The 19,947-nt window shown below is 36.3% G+C and overlaps 3 protein-coding genes across 9 annotated transcripts; 1 reads left to right on the forward strand and 2 right to left on the reverse strand.

Annotated features, from left to right (window-relative positions):
* Positions 1–3,741: 3,741 nt before the first annotated feature.
* LOC140886378 (uncharacterized) lies at positions 3,742–6,626 on the reverse strand. 7 transcript variants are annotated; one of them, XM_073292947.1, is made up of 5 exons: positions 6,482–6,626; positions 4,365–6,140; positions 4,218–4,263; positions 3,906–4,127; positions 3,742–3,822 (listed from the first exon to the last, which is right to left on the reverse strand). In XM_073292947.1, exon 2 carries the CDS (start codon positions 5,866–5,868, stop codon positions 4,528–4,530), a length of 1,341 nt encoding a protein of 446 aa, XP_073149048.1. In that variant the 5' UTR covers positions 5,869–6,140; positions 6,482–6,626; the 3' UTR covers positions 3,742–3,822; positions 3,906–4,127; positions 4,218–4,263; positions 4,365–4,527. The 7 variants fall into 7 exon arrangements, with proteins under 7 accessions (XP_073149048.1, XP_073149059.1, XP_073149074.1 ...); XM_073292958.1 differs by lacking the exon at positions 4,218–4,263 and having other exon boundaries at positions 4,599–6,140; XM_073292973.1 differs by having other exon boundaries at positions 3,906–4,534; positions 4,599–6,140.
* Positions 6,627–11,999: 5,373 nt separating this feature from the next.
* Positions 12,000–14,349, forward strand: LOC140888072 (protopine O-dealkylase-like). Its single transcript, XM_073295749.1, has 4 exons — positions 12,000–12,287; positions 12,485–12,732; positions 12,828–13,152; positions 13,900–14,349. The coding sequence occupies exons 1-4, from the start codon at positions 12,081–12,083 to the stop codon at positions 14,149–14,151; spliced, it is 1,032 nt and encodes a 343-aa protein (XP_073151850.1). The 5' UTR covers positions 12,000–12,080; the 3' UTR covers positions 14,152–14,349.
* Positions 14,350–14,473: 124 nt separating this feature from the next.
* Positions 14,474–19,016, reverse strand: LOC140888067 (transcription factor GTE12-like). The gene is made up of 11 exons (XM_073295744.1): positions 18,826–19,016; positions 17,008–18,049; positions 16,727–16,787; positions 16,512–16,589; positions 16,384–16,430; positions 16,248–16,308; positions 16,080–16,136; positions 15,550–15,665; positions 15,369–15,435; positions 14,988–15,085; positions 14,474–14,897 (listed from the first exon to the last, which is right to left on the reverse strand). Exons 2-11 carry the CDS (start codon positions 17,959–17,961, stop codon positions 14,655–14,657), a joined length of 1,782 nt encoding a protein of 593 aa, XP_073151845.1. The 5' UTR covers positions 17,962–18,049; positions 18,826–19,016; the 3' UTR covers positions 14,474–14,654.
* Positions 19,017–19,947: the final 931 nt, after the last annotated feature.

Raw genomic sequence — 19,947 nt, forward strand, 5'->3', positions numbered from 1 at the left:
TATCTACGTCCACCTTCCGTTCTCCTCCAGATGAGAGGTTACACTTTGGCTCCAAATTCTAGGATTAACTTTTTTTTTTTTAATGAATGAAGAATTCATTAAAGGTAAATGGGTAAAAGTACAACTACACCGGACATCCCTGTGTGATTACAATAAGTCGAAATTCAAGATAACAAAGTCATGAAGACACAACATCATAGTTCGAATACATACTACGTAAAGCCAAAATCTTAATGCACCGAATCATGTCTTCAACGTCCGGAGTTTCATTTTCAAAGTATGCTCTATTATGTGGACTCCATACTTGGTGTATGCAAGCTGCCAAACCCATCACTCTCAAGCGGGTCACGGCACCCGCACCCCTATAGACTCCTCGAAATGCTTTCAAAATCATAGTAGGTGATCTCATACACTGCATGACACACGGCGGCACTAAAAGAACAAGTGTCCAATAAAGTCATAGACTCATCACAATCCTTACAAATTCCACAACTCTAATCTTTCACAAAGCCAATTCTATCACGGGCCGTGAGCAAAGAGCCAAAGTATAACTCTATGTTTTGGAAGAATATACGACTTCCAAACTAGAGGTTTCCATGGCCAAACACCCCGATTCTCCGAGAAGAAACCATATGCATTCCTCAAACCGCCATTACCCTCAAACCACTCCCCTAACCCACGAGAAGCTAGCTCAATTGTCCCCATACGATCCACCATAACATCACGAATATACAAAAATTTCTTGATCAAAGTGGACTCGTCCTCGTGCCATCTCCAATTTCAGACATCTTCAAACACTCGATATTTATGATTCACCCATTTAATCCACAAAGATTCCATACGGGAATGGATCTTCCAAAGTGTCTTGGCAAGTAATGCTCGATTCCATACCGAAAGGTTCTTTAGTCCCAATCCACCATACTCAATTAGCTTACACACCTCTTTCCAGGAAATCGGCGGTCGTTTATTGTTCCAAACAAATTTTGGGCAAATAGCATAAGATATTGGCTGGAAGAGGCAAGGTAGACATCCACAAACATTCAGCTCCTTGGAGAACGGATCTCACCAACTCCATCTTCCCCGCATAAGATAAAGAGTGTTGAAGTCATCGCGACACACGATCTCCAATAATACCTATGTCATGGGTTTGAGCAACTCACTCATTTTATATTTTTTTAAGCATGTAGATCTTTATCCACACAATTGTGAATGCACAAATATAAAGATGCAACTTCTTGGAAAACAAAAAAGTGAAAGGACCTAATTTGTTGGAAATATTCTTGCCTATGCACGATCCGATTAATGTTTCTTGAATTTAATTACAAACAATTCTATTATAACTCAATTTTTTTTGGCTACATTGAATTAAATTAGGAAAAAAATCATACATACACACACACATATATATATATATATATCAATCATAATTTTTTGTGTGTGTATACTAATTTTGATCACCCTAGGGTTTTTCGTGTGCGACCACTTACACCAAAACCCGGTATCCTAGGTGCAGAGTTTTTCGTGTGTGTATACTAACTCCAATACTAAATGCCATTTTTTTACAGAAAAAATGGCTATGTTGCATTGTGCTTGTTTCTCAAATCTCATGACCGTATATGTATATTTATTTATTTAAAAATAAAGGAGTTATTTGCACGAACCATCCCTGTGATATATTAAAAAGATATGGTTCTCCCCTGTGAAAAATTAATAAGCACGTAATCCCTTAACCTTTCAAAATATTTGCACGTTTTACCCACAACATGGAGAGTGTTATACACGCGCGTTGACTGAGTGTATGTAAGTAATTTTTTGCCAAAATTAAGTTGTTGGTACAAAAATACCCTTCTTTATTCCTTTAGATCCACTTAAATTATAACGTCCAAAACAAATACCCATTTATCTTCTCCCTTACCAAATTTTTTGAGAAGAGAAGGGGAAAAAATGGAGTCTTCAAGAAAAGATTGAAAAGGTGCCGTGAAGCCCAACATCGACTTGAGATTTCCCCCTACGTCGGTATGTTCTTGTCAAGTTCGATCTGCTATTAGAGTTGTAGCTTCCGAGAGTAAGCCAACCAAAGAGATGTTGTATTATTGTTGCTCATCCAACCATTGTGGGTTCTTCAAATGGTGCAAGCCAGAATATGCTTCATGGAATCCTAGTGTTGCTCCATCTAACATGCCCGCGTGCAACGAATCTTGTTCATGGAGTACCCCTATTGGAACCCCTATCGAGGCAAGTAAATTTTGCACCGGTGAAAATGGTGAAAATGAGAATGAAGTTAATTCTTGACGTGCTGGAGTTGAAATGAGAGATGGATACATTCATGTTGGATGGGTTGCTTGTGCTTTATTTCTTCTGTTGATTGCTGTTGTTTGCATCAAATAAGGATAATGAGGCTAACGTTAGGTTTATGGCAGGTTTTTTGTGTTGTAATCAAATGCCATGTATTGAAATTTTAGGATGCAATGTATTGGTTATTACCAAGTTTAGTATGAACAATTTGATGATCTTATGTATGGATTATCTTTGTGTTTAAGTTTTCTGGTTCAATGATATGCTGGTTCTAGCATTCCTTGAAATATTTGTTCAAATGTAAAATTTTTTGGCGTGATTGTATTCTCAAGAATTATGCCAACGGTGAAGGCATTGGAAGAGCTACGAGGTGATATAGAATTCAAACTTGTGATGTTGTATATATAAACCAAAATTAAATTTTGAAATGTAGGAAAAATGACGAGAGAAGGAAGATGAAATGAATATCTTGTTGATCTTGCTTTGTGTTTATGAAGTTCTCAACTCCTGTATACATGGCAAAAGTTTTATACACGTTGATAACCAGTGGTCTAAGCACCACTATCTCATCTTCATTCTTTGACCCCTGATTGAACCTAAAATCCATTCAGTGGCATCATTGCTCTTGCTTATACTTTTTGCACTCAAGAACGACATCAAACTTGCAAGCCAATTCATTTTAAAATGAAAATAATCATGCAATGCACTGGTTTCAACCATTAAATGACAACAAAGTTGATGTTATAAAAAATCAAAAAACGAAAAAAAACAAATATTATATCTCTTGTAACTTGAGATGTATTTGGCAACATTTGAAACTGAGAAAATAGTAACCAGCCACTCCAATTTCCCTCTGAAGATGCACCAAATTAACAGCAAATTAAAACAACAACTGATGGAAAAACAAGCACATAAAACCAGAAAACAAAACCAAAATCAACCAAAAATCTAAGAAATATGCAAACCAAAAACAAGGAATAAATCCAAGTAGATATATTTAGAGACACGCTACAGATTAAATATCCAAAAGTATCATTGTATCAAACCAAACCAAATGATAGATACAACCATTGTATCAAACCAAACCAAAATGATAACCATTGTATCAAATCAAACCAAAATGATAGATACATACATATTTTCTTTTCTATTTAGCACACCACAGAGTATCAACCAAAATGATATGAACCATAAAGTCCCCAAAATGATAACAAACCAACTATTTCTTCTTCGAGATTGTAGTGCACTGTGTGGTTTCAAATGTCATCACCTGCCACTGATCCATGTTTTTGTGCAACACTTTCTCTCGTTGTATCATCTGCTTGTCCGGTTGTACTATTTCGTGTTGGCCTTGATTCATTACTCTTTTTTCTCTGCAAGTGGAAGATAGTTTCAGGAAAAAAAAATCAAATTAACATTGGCAAGTGTATACAAAATCAGTAGTACCTTTCTTGAAGCAAAGGCAGAACTGCTTGCCTGAGTGGATTGGTGTCTCATTTTATCACCATTTCCAAAACCTTCTGACCTCTATATATTGACATACAAAATCAGTGGCATCAAATTTTTTATTTCACATATAAGTTAGATAAATTAATGACCTCTATAACTACCTTATTGAGCTTTGATTTAGGGTGCATAGTATTCTTGCAAGTTGCTTTATTGTGGCCCACTTCCAAGCATCTAGAACAAGTATGTGTAAGGCCTTTTCTAGTAGAAACACTCTTGCCTTCATCCGGGTCCTTTCTTCTGTTTTTCTTGGGCCTACCTCTCTTGTTTTTTTATGGGAGGTGGTCTAAGAGGTGCACAACTAAACTTGCAGTAGTCCACCATACCTGGAACAACATGGATAACATGTGAATACCCTTTTAGGTATTCATCTCTGAAGAAGTAACTTGCCACATAATCCTGAATTTTGTGTCTACCCTGAGCAATTGCACAAGCTGCGTGGCAGCAAGGATATCCACGCAGCTGGAAAAAACCACAAGTGCACGTGTTATCCTTTAATTTGACGACAAACTGTTCCAAAACACCAAATAAATTCACATACTGAATCTGATACTCTTCCTCACCAGAATATATCGAAAAACAACTCCTAGAAGTGTCTTGAGCTTTTTGAATCCTTTTCAATATGTTTGGACATATATTCCCAGTGTATTCTTCCATGCTCTTTTTCCTTACTTGTATCATTTTCATCATCTTGTTTCTAATTCCCTCAAGCATAGTGATTATGGGCTACTCTCTGTCTACAAGAATCAAGTTGTTAAAAGATTCACAGATATTATTCACGAAACACTCTGACTTACATTGAGTTAGAAAGTGGCTTTTAGCCCAATGTTTAGGTGGTATTTTCTCAAGCCACTCCGCAACCGTTTCATGATTGGGATTAAGCTTGGGATCAAGAGCTGCAATCTCTTTCATTACAACATCGAATACATTCTTATTTCCCGTACCAGCTGCCTTCCAAAACAATCGAACCAAGTCTGGATTTTTGAACTTTTTCTTGAAATTTTGAAGCATGTGCCTCGCACAAAATCTATGCTCACAGTTTGGTACTAAGTCCTTCAATGCCTCTAAAAGACCTTTTTGTCTGTCAGATACAAATGTCCACCTATCTTCTCCTATTCCACCAATGTCCTCCAATAACTCTGTAAGAAACCATGTCCATGTTTCATAATTTTCTGTCTCTACCACGGCAATTGCAATCGGGACCATTCCATCATTTCCATCCCTACCAATAGCTGCAAGCAACTGCTCTCCGAAAGCTGTCTTAAGGAAACAACCATCTAGTCCTATGATAGGATTACAAACACTTAAGAAATTCATTTTCAACCCAAATAGGCTATAGTATAGCTTACCAAATATAGGTGGATCACTGCCCTCTCGATTCCTAATTATAATCTTACTTCTCGGATTAAATTTTAAAATAGTCTCACAATAATCTCTAAGAATAGCATATTGAACACTATCAACCCCCCTAATCTTCTGCATAGCATGCTTCTTAGCCCTATACACAGTCCATTTAGTGACATCCACACCACACTCTCTACTAACATACTGTGAAATCTGATCTGCCTTCATGCCTGGATTTTCCCTCACTGCCCTTTCAATTACACCAGCCAAATATTTGTAGTTTGCTCTCCAATTTTTACGAACCCTTGGACATGTATGCTTTCCTTTCAAAGTCTTTATTTGAATAGTAGGACCACCCATCACTGCGGAGGCATGAAATCTCCAACCACAATTCTCCTTACACTTCGCGGTTATTCTACTCTTCTCATTTTTTAAAAATGTCAATTCAAACCCCTCTCGAATGCTTACATCAGTTAGAACATCCCTACATTGCTTGTAATCTCTAAATCTCATTCCTACAACCAATTTAAATTTACTCAAGTCTTGGCCCTCTCTAAAAATTGGATGTCTAGGACCTTCCTCATCAGAGTATTCATAAAGCAGAGCATCATCATCATCTGTAATAGCGTCATCGTACCAATCACCTGTTGGCTCTAACTCATTAATATTAATTATTCGCGTTTCCTTACTAGTTTCTTCACCCAACAAATTATCATCATCCATTATAGATCACTTGGAATATCAGAACCTGTAGATTCTTCAGCATCTTTCGATTCTTCTGATTGTTTGTAATCTTGATCAGAGGAGTCATCAAATTCACTACGATCACTTAATCCACCTTGATCTATATCATCCCAAGAGAAATCAGCTACATTAGTTTCTGATTGAACTCGTAAAAAAATTGTACCAAATTGTTGTTCATTAGTTTCTTTTGTCGGCTCATTATGAACAAGTGGGTGTTCATCATTCCCATCTCCGAAAACCATTGGAGGGATCTAAAAAAAAAATTGATTAGCCAAATAAATTTTAATATATGACCCATATGCAACTCAACTCAAGAAGACTTCAAATTTTGGGAAATTATAGAACGTAGATTGAGAAAATACATTATAGTGGACAGAAAGTTTCATCGATACTATGCTTTTGCCCTGACCCATTCAAGTTCTCAAATTCAACATAAAACAACACCATAACACCTCAAACATTCAATGACATGTAGTATGCGATGTGTGTCCAAAGAATTCAGAATCAAGGTAGGAAAATACAGAGAGAAATATATTACACCTTGTGCTTCGAATGGAGAACAAACGAAAATCATAATAAAACAAAGATTTACCTCTCACGTTTCGATTACTCCTTCGTTTTGTTGCGTATGATTTTTGGATTTAAAGTTAGGGCATTAAAATTGAAGGAAATAGAAAGGAGAACGAACAGAGTGAATACGATGAGGAGATTCCCAAACCTACAATTATTATATTTGTATATAAATTAAAATAATAAATTCAATAATAAACGCGGGTAATTTGGTAAAATGTCATCTATTTTGACCATGAGTTGGCCTCTGGGGCACGTGTGCAAATATTTTAAAAGGTTAAGGGATTACATGCTTATTAATTTTTTACAGGGAGAATCATATCTCTTCAATATATCTTATTAAGGGATTACATGCTTATTGAGTGATTTTGGTGATAATCACACACAGCTAGATCGATCTATCTTTATATATGGCTGGATGTACATAGTCGTGGGAGGCCAAGAGGGACGGAGCTAGGGTAGGGGATTGGTTTGGTTTACCACCCCCCAATTCCCCATCTCTATCCCTCTAGGTTTGGTAGGGGGTTGGCGGTTAGGGGGATGGTCCCCCACCTCCTCTGATCAATTGTTTTTTTTTTTTTTATGTATTTTTCTTTTTCCTTCAAAAATTGTATTTTAAAAATAAATTAACGTGGGTTAAAGAAAATAAAAATAAATTAACGCATGCTTTTAACAATCCTTAAAAAATGAATTTTTTTTATCAAATTGAACAAACTGAATTCTGTGACAAATTGATTAATTTTATGTACAACTTAAAAACAGTAAATGATTAGTGTGGGAATTATTTGATGGGTTATAAATTTCAAAAAATGGGAATGAACATTAAACTAATTAATTAAAAGTGTCAGAACTTATTATTTTAGATAGATAACACGTGCATGTTTTAAATATTAAAAAAGAGTAGGTATATAGTTCACAAAATTATCAAGTTTGGCTAAACTTATTTAAAATAGTTTCTAAATTTCTAAATTTTATAAATTGTTTTATGAGCATATAAGTTGTAGTACCGTGTACCCGAAATTGGTAATTAAGAAATTAATTGTGTTAATTAAACCAATTAAGTATCGGGCGGATCGAAAGCTCCGAAAGTGAGATCGGAAGCTCCGATGCAGGATCGGAAGCTCCGATCGATATTACGTCATGCATGACGTGTGGCAGGATCGGAAGCTCCGATCGGGATCGAAAGCTCCGATCGCCCTATCCGAAGTCAACTAGTGATATTTTGACACGTAGCGGATAATGCAAGATCGAAAGCTCCGATGGCAGGATCGGACGTTCTGATCGTGTTCGGACATTCCGATCGCAGTTCGGAAGCTCCGATCGCCGTCTATAAATAGGGGGTGCCGAGCTCATTTTTGAAGTGCACCATTCACCTCTTCTCTCTCGATTCCTTAGCCTTCGAGTTTAGATATAGGGCATTCTAGGCGTCTCGTGGGGAATCTAGAAGTGGCATAGCAGTCCAGGCGTCGTAGCGGAGCTGTGGCCTAGTTTTGAGGCACTCGACAGCAAAGGGCTAACGACGGACGAAGGTATAGCTTTTGCTTCCTATAAATATTTAGAAGTATGCAATAGTTTAGTTAAGGCTTTTAGAGCACTATAATGATAGTAGTATTATTTGGCAATGTAGAGCAGACTATAGGCGTGGACCTAGAGTTGGTAGAGCTTGCACTGTTTTGAGGTACGGAAGTACTGTTCGAGATATCCTGACTGAGTATGCATGTATTATGTGACTGCATGATTTATATGTCATTGATTTATGCTGCATTCATTTGCATACTGAGCTATCTCCTTCGAGATGTCTGTTAGTAGGGTTTTTCCCTATCCTGTTAGTGGTTGGACTTCCATCGATTTGGGTCCGGCATATCCACTGGTATTATGGTATGGGAGCCACCTCCTGAAGCAACGGCACAGCGTGCTACATATCAGGGCCCGGTCTGTCTCTGTTATCTGATCCTTGACCTCGAGTTTATAGGGAGTTCACTTTGCATGCATGTATACTCATACTCTCGTACTGAGAGTTTTATGCTCACGTCTCGTACTCTGTGTTTCTGGACACCCTATTCCATGGGGCAGGTTTGCGATTGGACGAGGCAGGTGGATCCAAGAGGGGCTAGTCAGTGGTTGACCAGCTGAAGCTTCGTCTAGGTTTTATTTCTGTTGTTTTGAGGTTGATACAGCTATTCGATTTGGTTGTATATTATTTGGATAAATTACAGATTCCTTTACTTGGGATTGTATAAACGTTTATGGTTTCCGCAGTTTTATTCTGATATCTGATTAATTAAGTTAATTGCATGCCTAAGTTCTGTTAGTAGGTGATTCGGGTAAGGGTCACTACATAAGTTGTACGATTTTATTTTAAAAATAAGTTGATAAATTATTTGGATAAAATTAGGTTGTGTTTACAAACTTTAAAATAAGTGATTTTTTTTTTTTGGAGTTTGCAAACAATACATAAAAACTCTAAAACACCTTATAAGCTCAACCAATTTCTTAATATATTTATTTCTACAATATTTGAGTGTGAGAAATTGAATAAAAAAAACACACACACATATAGGGGTGGGCGTTTAGAGGTCGGGTAGCGGGAACCCAACCCGGCATATTGAAAATCGATTTGGTGTCGGGTATTTTTCTGGTACCCGACTTTCTTTTTTAAAAAAAAAATATATATATATATATATATATATATATATATATATATAAAATATTTGGTGGGTTTTGACTTTTGAATCCATTGTTTAGATGTTCCATAAAGTCCAACCCAATATGACCACTAAATCAGACAAGCCAACCCAATAAGTAATAATATTTTATGGGTTTTGAGTCTTTAAATCAAAAAAATAATTTTTTTTAAATACAGGCTTTAATTTCGGATATCAGACTGTCGGGTACCTGATATTTTCGGATCGAATTTGAGTAGCTAAATTTACTACCCAATATGTCAGGTATCCGACTCGAACCAAACACTACCTGACCGACACCCACTCCTATTAATATATATATACATATATAATAGTCTACACATTTATGTTACTAAAAAGGGTTGACCCCGAAGGGGACCCCATCCCACATGAGTCAGAGGCCCATTGGCTCATGCGAGGGTTAAATCGAGAGATGTGCATGAGTAAGTAGGGACCTGAGGGAGGAAACAACATGGTCCAACCCCCAGAGCATACCCCCAAATATTTCAATGAGGAATATGCTCCACACGAAGATCGAACCTGCAACGCTGAGGAATTTCTTTCCACGTCACCTCAGGCCTTACCAACTCGCCTATGCCCCTGTGGGCAGTCTACACATTTATGGTGTGCACCTGGTGTGGACGCCCACATAATCTATTATTTTAAAAAAAAATTTACTCAACTTTTTTATTTTGGCATAAACATCGGAAAAACAAAATTAATTACTCAAGATCTCTCTTCACGTACGAGATAGACATTTCTTGCGACAAAAACACGACGGTCTCATCGTCCCCTAATTTTCCGTCGTATCTTTGTTCGGCTGACCCATCATCGCACTAGCGGCTATAGTTGCGTGGATTCAAAGACGTACAGATATATCAAAATTGTACTTCCAATAAAAATAGATACCACGTTAAATACGCTTGTTTGCGTAGACGTTGATGAAGATGTGCAACTAAAGGTGTCAAAACGGGCCAGTGGGGCGGGCCGGCCTAAAACCCGTCGCAACCCACCATTAGATGGGGCAGGGCGGGCCGGCCCACCTTTTAAGCGGGTTGGAAAAACACCAACCGAACCCACCTATTTTAGTTGGCGGGGCAGGCCAACCCAGCGGGCCTACGTTAAATTTGATGAGTTTTGACGGACCAACCCACAATCAACCACAACCCACCATAAGACGGGGCGGGGCGGCCCAATTTTAGGCGGGTTGAGAAATCGTCAACCCAACCCACCTATTTTATATGGCAGAACGGGTCAATCCGACGGGCCTAACCCATTTTGACACCTCTATATGCAACCTACGTACACACATCAAACCTCATATGAGATTGTGATAAGTGGTAACAAATGCAATATGCATTAATCACATGTTGAAAAAACCTCGTTTCCGCGTAAATTAATTAGGAGACGATGGAGCAAGGGACCAGCATGGATAAACAATCGTGCATGCATTGCACGTGCGGTAGGTGAACATACATAGCAATAAATTGAATAGAAAGCCAGTTGATTCCATTTATGTGGAATCGGATTGAGGGGGTGTATTATTTGGACAAAGAAAATATCTGAATTATGAAGATTAAAATTGACCACTTATTTCGATTATTTTCGAATCCATCATAATTATTCAAAAAACAATTCAATTAATTAGGATTTAAAATCGATCGATCTAAAATATTTTACTCAAACAAACCGATGGATTCGGAATATAATACTTAACCTCAAGGATGGAATTTGTTGAGCGTAACGATATCTAAAAAAAATCTGAATAGAAATACCATAGTAATTAAGATGACAAGTTTAACATAGACGAATTGATTTATTTTTTTTAAAAGAAAAAAAAAATTGAGAAACAATTTCCCATTTGAAGAATTATTGAAGATGAACATATTTCAGAGTGGGGTTTGCTGTCTCTATTCAACTCCCACATGCTCTGTTTCGAGATCCAGTCTCAATGTTTCAAATTTCCAATCAACTTTTAAATTTAAAATCAATAATTCGAAGTGAAAATATCATAAATCATACTTATCTATATCTCAACCGATTATTATATACACGATTGTCATTTTTCCCACATCGTCTATTATTACTAAATTCTTAACACTAATTATATAAAATCATGATGTCATTTTAAATTTGTAAACATACTCAATCTTACACATTAACTACAAGGTTTTGCTATATTTTTGTATTTTTTGTATTTTCACTTTTTTCAGTTGAAAAGTTAATAACTTTGATTTTAATGTTTTTTAATAAAAATACTCCATTCTTTATTTTTTAGTAATCCGCTAGCATATACAATATCAGGTCGGTTCCCAAAACATAATCATACATGTATTAAAAATAATAAAATAAATTGAGTTCTGCTACATATATATACATTTGGTTATACACATATAAAGTTATTTTTGAAATCACAAAATTATTTCATATATACGAACAAAAGAACTTATCTTCATTAAAATAATTGTATAATTTAAAAATAACATATAATCAAATGTGTAACCGAACTTCCACCTTCCAACATTTGTTCAAGTAAATTTGGCTTAAAAAAAAAAGGCAAGAAGGAATTAGACCAAACTTGTTTTAAATATATAATTAAAACTTGGCTTTGCACGGGCGAGTGGAAACAAGCTAAGTAGCCCAGAATTGGGGTCCTTCGACCCTACAGAGGGGGTAATACCCCCTCATTACCCCCTCTGTATTCCCCTGTGTTCCCCTGTGCAGAGTCGAATGACCCTAGAATTGAAGCTGCGAAAACTCAATTAATTTCACATTTCATATTTTGTAGTGGACAAAGTTTCGGCACCGCTCACATCTATATATATATAATATATATATATATATATATATATATATATATATATATATATATATGAATTAACCAGCAATCAAGCTGCAGGTATCATCCGACAACTTATAAGCTTCTAAAACGTCGAAATGAGTTTCAGTACCATCCAAGAAATGGTTAAAAACCCGATATCGGAGATCCCCACGCGTTTCCTGGTCGAGCAAGAACCTTGGGCCGGCGAGGGTTCTTCCCCGGTGATCCCTGTAGTCGATTTGAGCAAGCTGCTTTGCTCAGAGACCAAGAATTTGGAACTGGAGAGGTTCCACTCCACCTGCAAAGAATGGGGAATCTTCCAGGTAACAGCTAGCTAGCACTTAGCTTGATGATTATGATAGTGTTTGGGAGAGCTTTTTAGAAGTATTTTTCAGCTTTTTCGTTAACAAAAATTTGAAATTTTGTTAACGAGAAGCTGAGAAGTGCTTTTTAGAAGCTCACCCAAACACTAATATATATATAGAGAAATGATCAAAGTTATAATCAATATTGCATGCAGGTGGTGAACCATGGAGTGGAGTTTTCATTGGTGGAGAAGCTGAAGCATGAGATTCAAGAGTTTTACAAGCTTCCGGTGGAGGAAAGGTTGATGTATAAGATAAGAGAGGGAGATTTTGAGGGGTATGGGAACACTGTGATTCTATCGGAGGGACAGAAGGTTGATTGGGCAGACAGATTATACATCATCACCAACCCCATCCATAGAAGGAAATATCATCTCTTTCCCCACCTTCCTTCCACCCTCAGGTATATTTTTATAAGGGTAATGCTACATATACACGGAGTTTTACACGTATCGCTAGAATTAATACATGCGATCAATGATATACGTTAATTTGTAGGGAGACCATAGAGAGTTACATATCGGAGGTACAAAAACTTTCCATGGCCATATTTGGATTGATTGCAGAAGCACTGAAAATAGAACACGCAGAAGTGGAGAGCATGTTTGAAAATGGGATGCAAGCAATGAGAATGACTTACTATCCGCCATGTCCGGAGCCGGACAAGGTCGTCGGGCTGACGCCTCACTCGGACCCCAGCGGACTCACCATTCTCCTTCAAGTCAATGGTGTGGAGGGATTCCAAGTTAAGAAAGATGGAGTTTGGTTGCCTGTCCACTTCCTTCCAAATGCCTTTATGGTTAATTTAGGAGACGTCTCCGAGGTTTGTCACCAAAAACTTTCCATCTTTTAATTTTCTAGACTAGATATATATTACTAATTTCTAATTATTAATAAATCATGGGAATTGAGACTGTTATTGGATTGTCATAAATATTGAACTCTTACGGGTATTTTAAAATTAGTCGTACAAATCCATCTCATGATTTGTAGACAATTATATGAAACATATCATAACATCAAACACTAGAAATTCTCCTCTTTCCGATCTCTATTTATTACTTTTTACCTTGCAATACAATAGAGTTAGTAAAAGATGCAATTTCTCCATTACACGGTTCTACATTTGAGATAACACAAAAGCTTCAATGGTGAGACGATGTGCTACTCGGTTCGCCGTTCTCTTCACATGATGGACATTGGTGAAAGTTTCCAGTTCCAACAGCGCTTGAATCTCCATTAGTACTATAATCACTTTTGGACCTAAATCTTCGACTGAACCATTGATGGCTTCGATAGCTTGTAGATTCTTGTGTTAAGTTTGGGAGTTCTCATAATAGTCGTATAATAACGATAATATTTCGTTCATGATCAAAATATGGTAGGACGGTAAGAATACCTATCAATATCATAGGCCCTGTATCAAAGCTAGATCTACATCGTATGCTCCCTTCAAATACATTTTAAGGTTATTGTCAATTAATGTATTTGAACAAATTTCAGTGAAAAACAAACACTTTGTTTAAAATCAAAATCTAAAACCCATCATTTATTTATGCTTGGATTGTAGATATTAAGCAATGGTTTATACAAAAGCATTGAGCATCGAGCGATAGTGAACTCAGAAAAGGAGAGGATCTCATTTGCCATGTTCTTCAACCCAAAATTCGAAGCAGAAGTCGGGCCGTCGCCTGCCGTCCTCCGAGACGATAAGCCCCCATTGTACAGGCGCATGATCATGGAGCAATACGTTAAAGACTTCTTCTCACAGAGGCTCAATGGAAAGACATTCCTCCAGTACATGAAAGCACAGAGGAATTAGCTCCAGTACACGTAACTCACTTGTTATGAATTTTGTACTATTACTAAACCAAAGGAGAAATTTATTAGGATCTTGAAATATTTGACAATCCATTCCCTTCGGTTTGTCATGCGCCATGAGGGAAGCAGGCAAGAGAATTGTATCTATATAAGGAATTAAACTTTGATTTTCTTTTAAACAAATAAGTTGGATTATTTATTTACCTTTTCCTCTTCAAAATCCACCAATCAGTTTGTATAAGCTGATCATAAAAATTTGAAAAGCTTTACGATTACTACAAGCAACTCCTATGTTACCAATGGATCAAATAAACACAAGCAAATTCTATCAAGTATGACATTAATTCCTAGTTTTTTTTTTATTGCAGAAGCATGTAACTCAACCATAACACATGAATATTTGGAATGTTAAACGAGACACCTCTTGCTGTCAAATACTACGCTATTTCAATATATAAACAAGTGAGTTAAAAGCTAGAATCATAAGGCAAAGACCCGCACATCCTACGAGAGAATCTCGCCCTCTTCCCCGCTCAAAATTTCTTCTTCTTCTTCTTCTTCTTCTCCCCAATAATCATCCTTTATGTACAAGCCAAGACGCTCCAGAAAGTTTCCAGAGTGACGACTGGTTCCCCATGATGCGTTGGACCCCTCTCCATCCAGAAAATCAGATGGGGAGTCGCGGCTTAACATCTCTAGGTAATTCAAAACCTCTTGGTTTTCATTGATTTCAACCGTTTTTTGCATCTGAGAAAACGGCTCCCATATATCAATAAATCAAAGTTCAAACCACTCGTATTGATATAAGTGGATATTCCAAATAAAGTAAAATAGAACCTTTTGCAACGCCATCCTGGCAGCTTCTCTTTCTCTCTCTCGTCTCATTCTTGATTCTTCTTCAACGGCTTTGATTTCTTCTTCAATTCTGGTCCTCTCTGCAAACCACATAACTTCCCGTAAATATGACGTATATTATCAAACGATAAAAAGGCCCACATCAGCTGTAGGCTTGTACAAAAGGGCCGGTGGATACAGATGCACGATTGAAGAACACTGAAATAATCCGTAAACGTTAACGTAATTTCATTGGTAACTTCTGTTCCAAGCGAAAAAAATTTCATAAATCATTATTGATCATCAAGAGGAAATGCCATTGCAAGTTAAAGAATGCCAAGATACAGGTACAAAATCATAGTTTATTAAAGAAGTCCTGACCACCTTCACGTTGCTGCCTTTCCATTCTCTCTTTTTCTTGCTGCATCCTTGCAGGGTTTGACTTCTCACCCTAGAAAATGTCGTACGCAACATATAAGTGATTAAATCAAACTACTCATCCTACCAATGTGCTACAAATTAACATCAATTATCAAAACTTCTGAGACTAGAAAAAAACAGTTACATGATCCAGTAGACTCTGATGTGTAGCCCGGAAGATAGTATCGGCAAAGCGAGTTTTTAGCATTGCAGCACGCAAAGCCTTCTTTGGAGACATTTGCAAATTTAATGGCGTCCATCCTAGAAGCAATTCAAATTCAGAGTTAACATAGAATGTTAAGAACCATGACCATGAAACTCATGTCTGGAAACAACGTAAAATGGAGTCACAAATAAATTATCCATAGTTCATGTGCAAGCACGCTGATGTCACGTATTTTAGACAAAAACATACTTGAACAATAGAAAGCAAAAATCTGTTATGTTTCATTCCACAGAAATGCTCAAGCAATAAATATTTTAAAGGTTTCTCCCTCACAATCAAACTCAACTAAACAAATATTTAATTTCCCTACAACCAACATCCAAGGAATAGATTTGTTTCAATTTGCGCAATGTTATCATTCCCATGTCAAATTAACAAAAGATATGACAGACAAGTTGGAGTCTTGCCATATTTTGGAATATAGACCACATATTAATAAGATAAACTACCTTCACCAGAAACATCAGCTGTAGCAGGGGTTGAGACGTGGTCATGGGGGCTGCTTCCTGCAAAATCAAATTATACAAAATCTTGAATCACATGAGCAAATCATTGCAAAATCACCAGCGCCATTCATATGTAGAGATAATATATATTAGGGGAGAAAATGCTCTCACCACCAAAATCTGGGTTCAGTTTGCTTGAGTGAGATTCCATGGGATATTTCACCTCGCCATCCTGATATGTTGAGCAAAGTTGCATCAACCACTTTTCAAGCGATACACAATAAATATCAAAGTCAATGATACTTACAGATTTATCAGAACTGTCAGGTTCTGATGGTCTTTCCAACGCTATCTCTACAAGACAAAATACAATGAGTTGTTTGACTACCAAAATTTAGGTGTACAAGAAATATTAAAAATAAGAATGGAACTAACCATTAGAAGTTGACAGAGCTGAAGCTATTTTAAGCCGCCGGCAATGGCATGACAAAGAACCACATGCAGAACATTTGGCTGCAATAGAATTGATCAATTGTTTGTGATTCGCACAAGCAAAAGAACTTTGACAACGCTTTTCTGTGCCGTTAGGCGACGGCTAATTAGCTCTAAAGAAGAGCTAAAAGAACACTCTTTTCTAAACCACTCAGTACCTTTCACAGCAGCTTTATTCGGTAATAGGCGCCCACTTTTTTCCATATTGGCAGGTTTGACCTGTTGAAATAAACACAGAACCAGAGAATGTCACTAAAAGCATCACAGGTAAAACTCAATTGAGATAGAAGCAAAATGACCTACAACAAAAAAGTGGTGTAAACACGCAAAGGTTTAAGGTTGCCAATTACCACAGCATGCAAAATAGTCTCCAAAAGAAAGTTACTTTGACACCGCAACAGAACAAAATTATTACCTTCCTCCATAAAAATTATCTTACCTTATCAGCTCTCGTATCCAGAAAACATTTTACTGCTTTCTTCAACTTCCATAAAGTTTCATCCTCAGCTGCATCAAAAAAGGAAGCAATCCTTTCTTCATTCAGAGTCAAACCAAACTTTTTGAACACAGCTCTCAAATTTCCGGTCCTCTCTCTGCTTGATAACTCCAGAAACTCTAATCTAAGCTTTTGTTTTTCCACCAATGACATAGGCCTTTTGGCAACAACATTGACAAGTGAAGAAACTTTGTCAAGGCCGATTTTATGTGTGTCTAGTCCATTACCTTTTGATGTCCGGTCAGAATCTTGGCCATCTCTTTCATCAACAAAAATGTTTTCAACATTCTTGCTCTCACTCTCTAATTTGGCCTCTATTAGTTTCCACCTCTTGTTAAAAATTCCATCTAATTCTTTTGCGAATGAATGGAAACAATTCCCAGGAGGATTATACAGCATTGCATTAGAAAAGGTCAACCTAACATCAGCAGCAAAGTCCTCTGCTCCATAGTTTGATTCACCATCTAGTTTGCGCTTTATCGTTCCCAAATCCATAGGCTTGGTGATTATTGATAAATAATCAGGTATATTCAGCTTCACTGGATCAACTGGTTTGCTAAAATGAGTTCCAAATCGGTGAATCATCAATGTTTTCAAGAGGTTAGTACACTGCTGCTTCACATTACGGTTCATCTTCTGCCTTTTCAACCTTTGACCATCAAGACGTGTCTCAGACCTTCGCTTATTACAGTCTACCGGCACACATGGCCTCACTGTATTATCTATGTCCGAAAGTTTATCTTTGACCACAGTAACTCGGTGTTCACTTTTGTGTCCGTTAGTTACTACAAACTTGATGATGTTTTGGCATGGTTTCACATCTGATTCATCCCTTATTCCTTTGGAAGTTATTTTAAACTTTAATCTGCTCTTGACTGGGTTATCCACAGCTGTCATCTTGGAAAACTGAAATAGCTGATACAGGAAGTGGATCAGATTCTAATGGTCATTCGCAGCCACCATGTCCACTTGCCCCAGCAACGCACTTCACATACAGGGAAAAAATATTCATTAATATTGATTAAGTAACAGCAACATAAATGCACGCAGTAAATGGCGAATCGACAAACCTAGCAAGCAGCCATGACATCTAAATGCTGAAACTTAGAGCTACAAGTTACAGTAAATAAATCCAGCCTCCAAAAACCAATTAGGATAACTTGCTTATGACACTGAGACATTGTAGAGAAATAAAATAGTTTCTGCCAACGGGAATAGTTTTGTTAAATTTCTTTATTATAAAATTTATGTCAATACATGACAAAGGTCAGAGTAAGACAGGATGACAAGGGTACACCAGAGTAGGTAAAGGTACAACGGAACATACTAACAAATTTTAAATTTTCAACAATTACAAGAAAAGAAGAGAATACAACAAATCAGTGATATAAAATCTAGAATAGTTAAGCCACAATTACGCCTGCAAAATCAAGAATCAGAACATCGTGAATAAGAATAATTATCACAAACAAATCAGCGGGTTTAGGAACAAATCGAGTCTAACAAAGTCACCAATATAAAAAAAAAACAAACAATCGAGTCATTCAGAAACACAAAATTTTTAATCCAGTAAACACATAAAAATACATCACAGGAAATAAGGAAAACTCTAGTAAAGCAATAATGAAAGTTCAACTTTCCATCGACATATATATTAAATAAAAACGCGACAAAGACCGGAACTTTCAAGGACCCAAAATTAAATAAGAAAAATAAAGAAAAAGACGCGAACATGGTTTCCTTGAAGTTGAGAATACTTACCCAATACGAAATCGCGACTTCGAGAACGCAGGCTTTGCAATATTGAAAGATGAAACGCATACAAGAAGAAAGAATAAAACTGGCTTTGTGTGAGAAGGATTGAGCGAACGAAGAGGTGAGGGGTTTTAGGGTTTTACTCCCTACCTCTTCCCCCAATCTCTATGCAACTCGACGCGTCTTTTTTTTTTTTTTTTTTTTTTTTTTGGTTTTTGTGTTTTTTTATTTTTAATAATAATAATAATAATAATAATAATTAATATGCCCTTTATAGTTTCGGAAATTGACAAATATGCCCCCGGTGGAGAACCGGTAAAGGAGGGCAGAACTCACAGAAGAGTGTACATGGAAACCAATAATTCGTTCAGTTAATTTTGAGAAAATTAAAATTGTATTTTTGGCATACATCATTCCTTTATAAATTTTTATTGTTATTCAATTTTAATTGGTGTAACATTATACTAATTAGCGTCGTGATTAGTGTAAAAAAAAACCTAACATAAAAATTAAAAACAAAAATATTAAAATTATACAACATATATTGTTAGAATCAAGAAGGAACAAACATGCAATTTCCTTCATATATTTTATCTAGACTAGACAACCATCTTAAAAAAATTAAAACAGGTTTACACATTTTTCCCCTTCCTTTTTTGTTTGTGAAAATTAATTAGAAAAAAATTTAGACAGTCTAGATTTTTTTATTAAAAATATTTGTAGCTAATTACATTAACCTTCTTGTGAAAAATCTAAAAGATATATATAAAACAACCTAAAAAATATTAATCGGTTGATGCTAATGCATCTTCCATTTTTTAAAAATCAAACACAATTGATCACCAGTTTTTGAGTCTTTTTTCTAAAATAGCCAATGCGAGATTGAAAAAATTGAGGGTTATAACACTGATAATTATTATAATATTTATTAATTTTGGATCAATGAGTTTATAAAATACCTAATAAACTCATTGATCAATAGATACCTAATAAACTAATTGATCAATAAATACCTAATAAACTCATTGATCCAATTTTAATGATAATTATAATTAAAATAATATAATAAGTATTAATTATATGCATATACACTATCGTGCATAATAAGCCGTCAAACAACTTATTTAA

Source organism: Henckelia pumila, chromosome 1 (assembly GCF_033568475.1).
Source record: "Henckelia pumila isolate YLH828 chromosome 1, ASM3356847v2, whole genome shotgun sequence".
NCBI classification, from domain to species: domain Eukaryota; kingdom Viridiplantae; phylum Streptophyta; class Magnoliopsida; order Lamiales; family Gesneriaceae; genus Henckelia; species Henckelia pumila.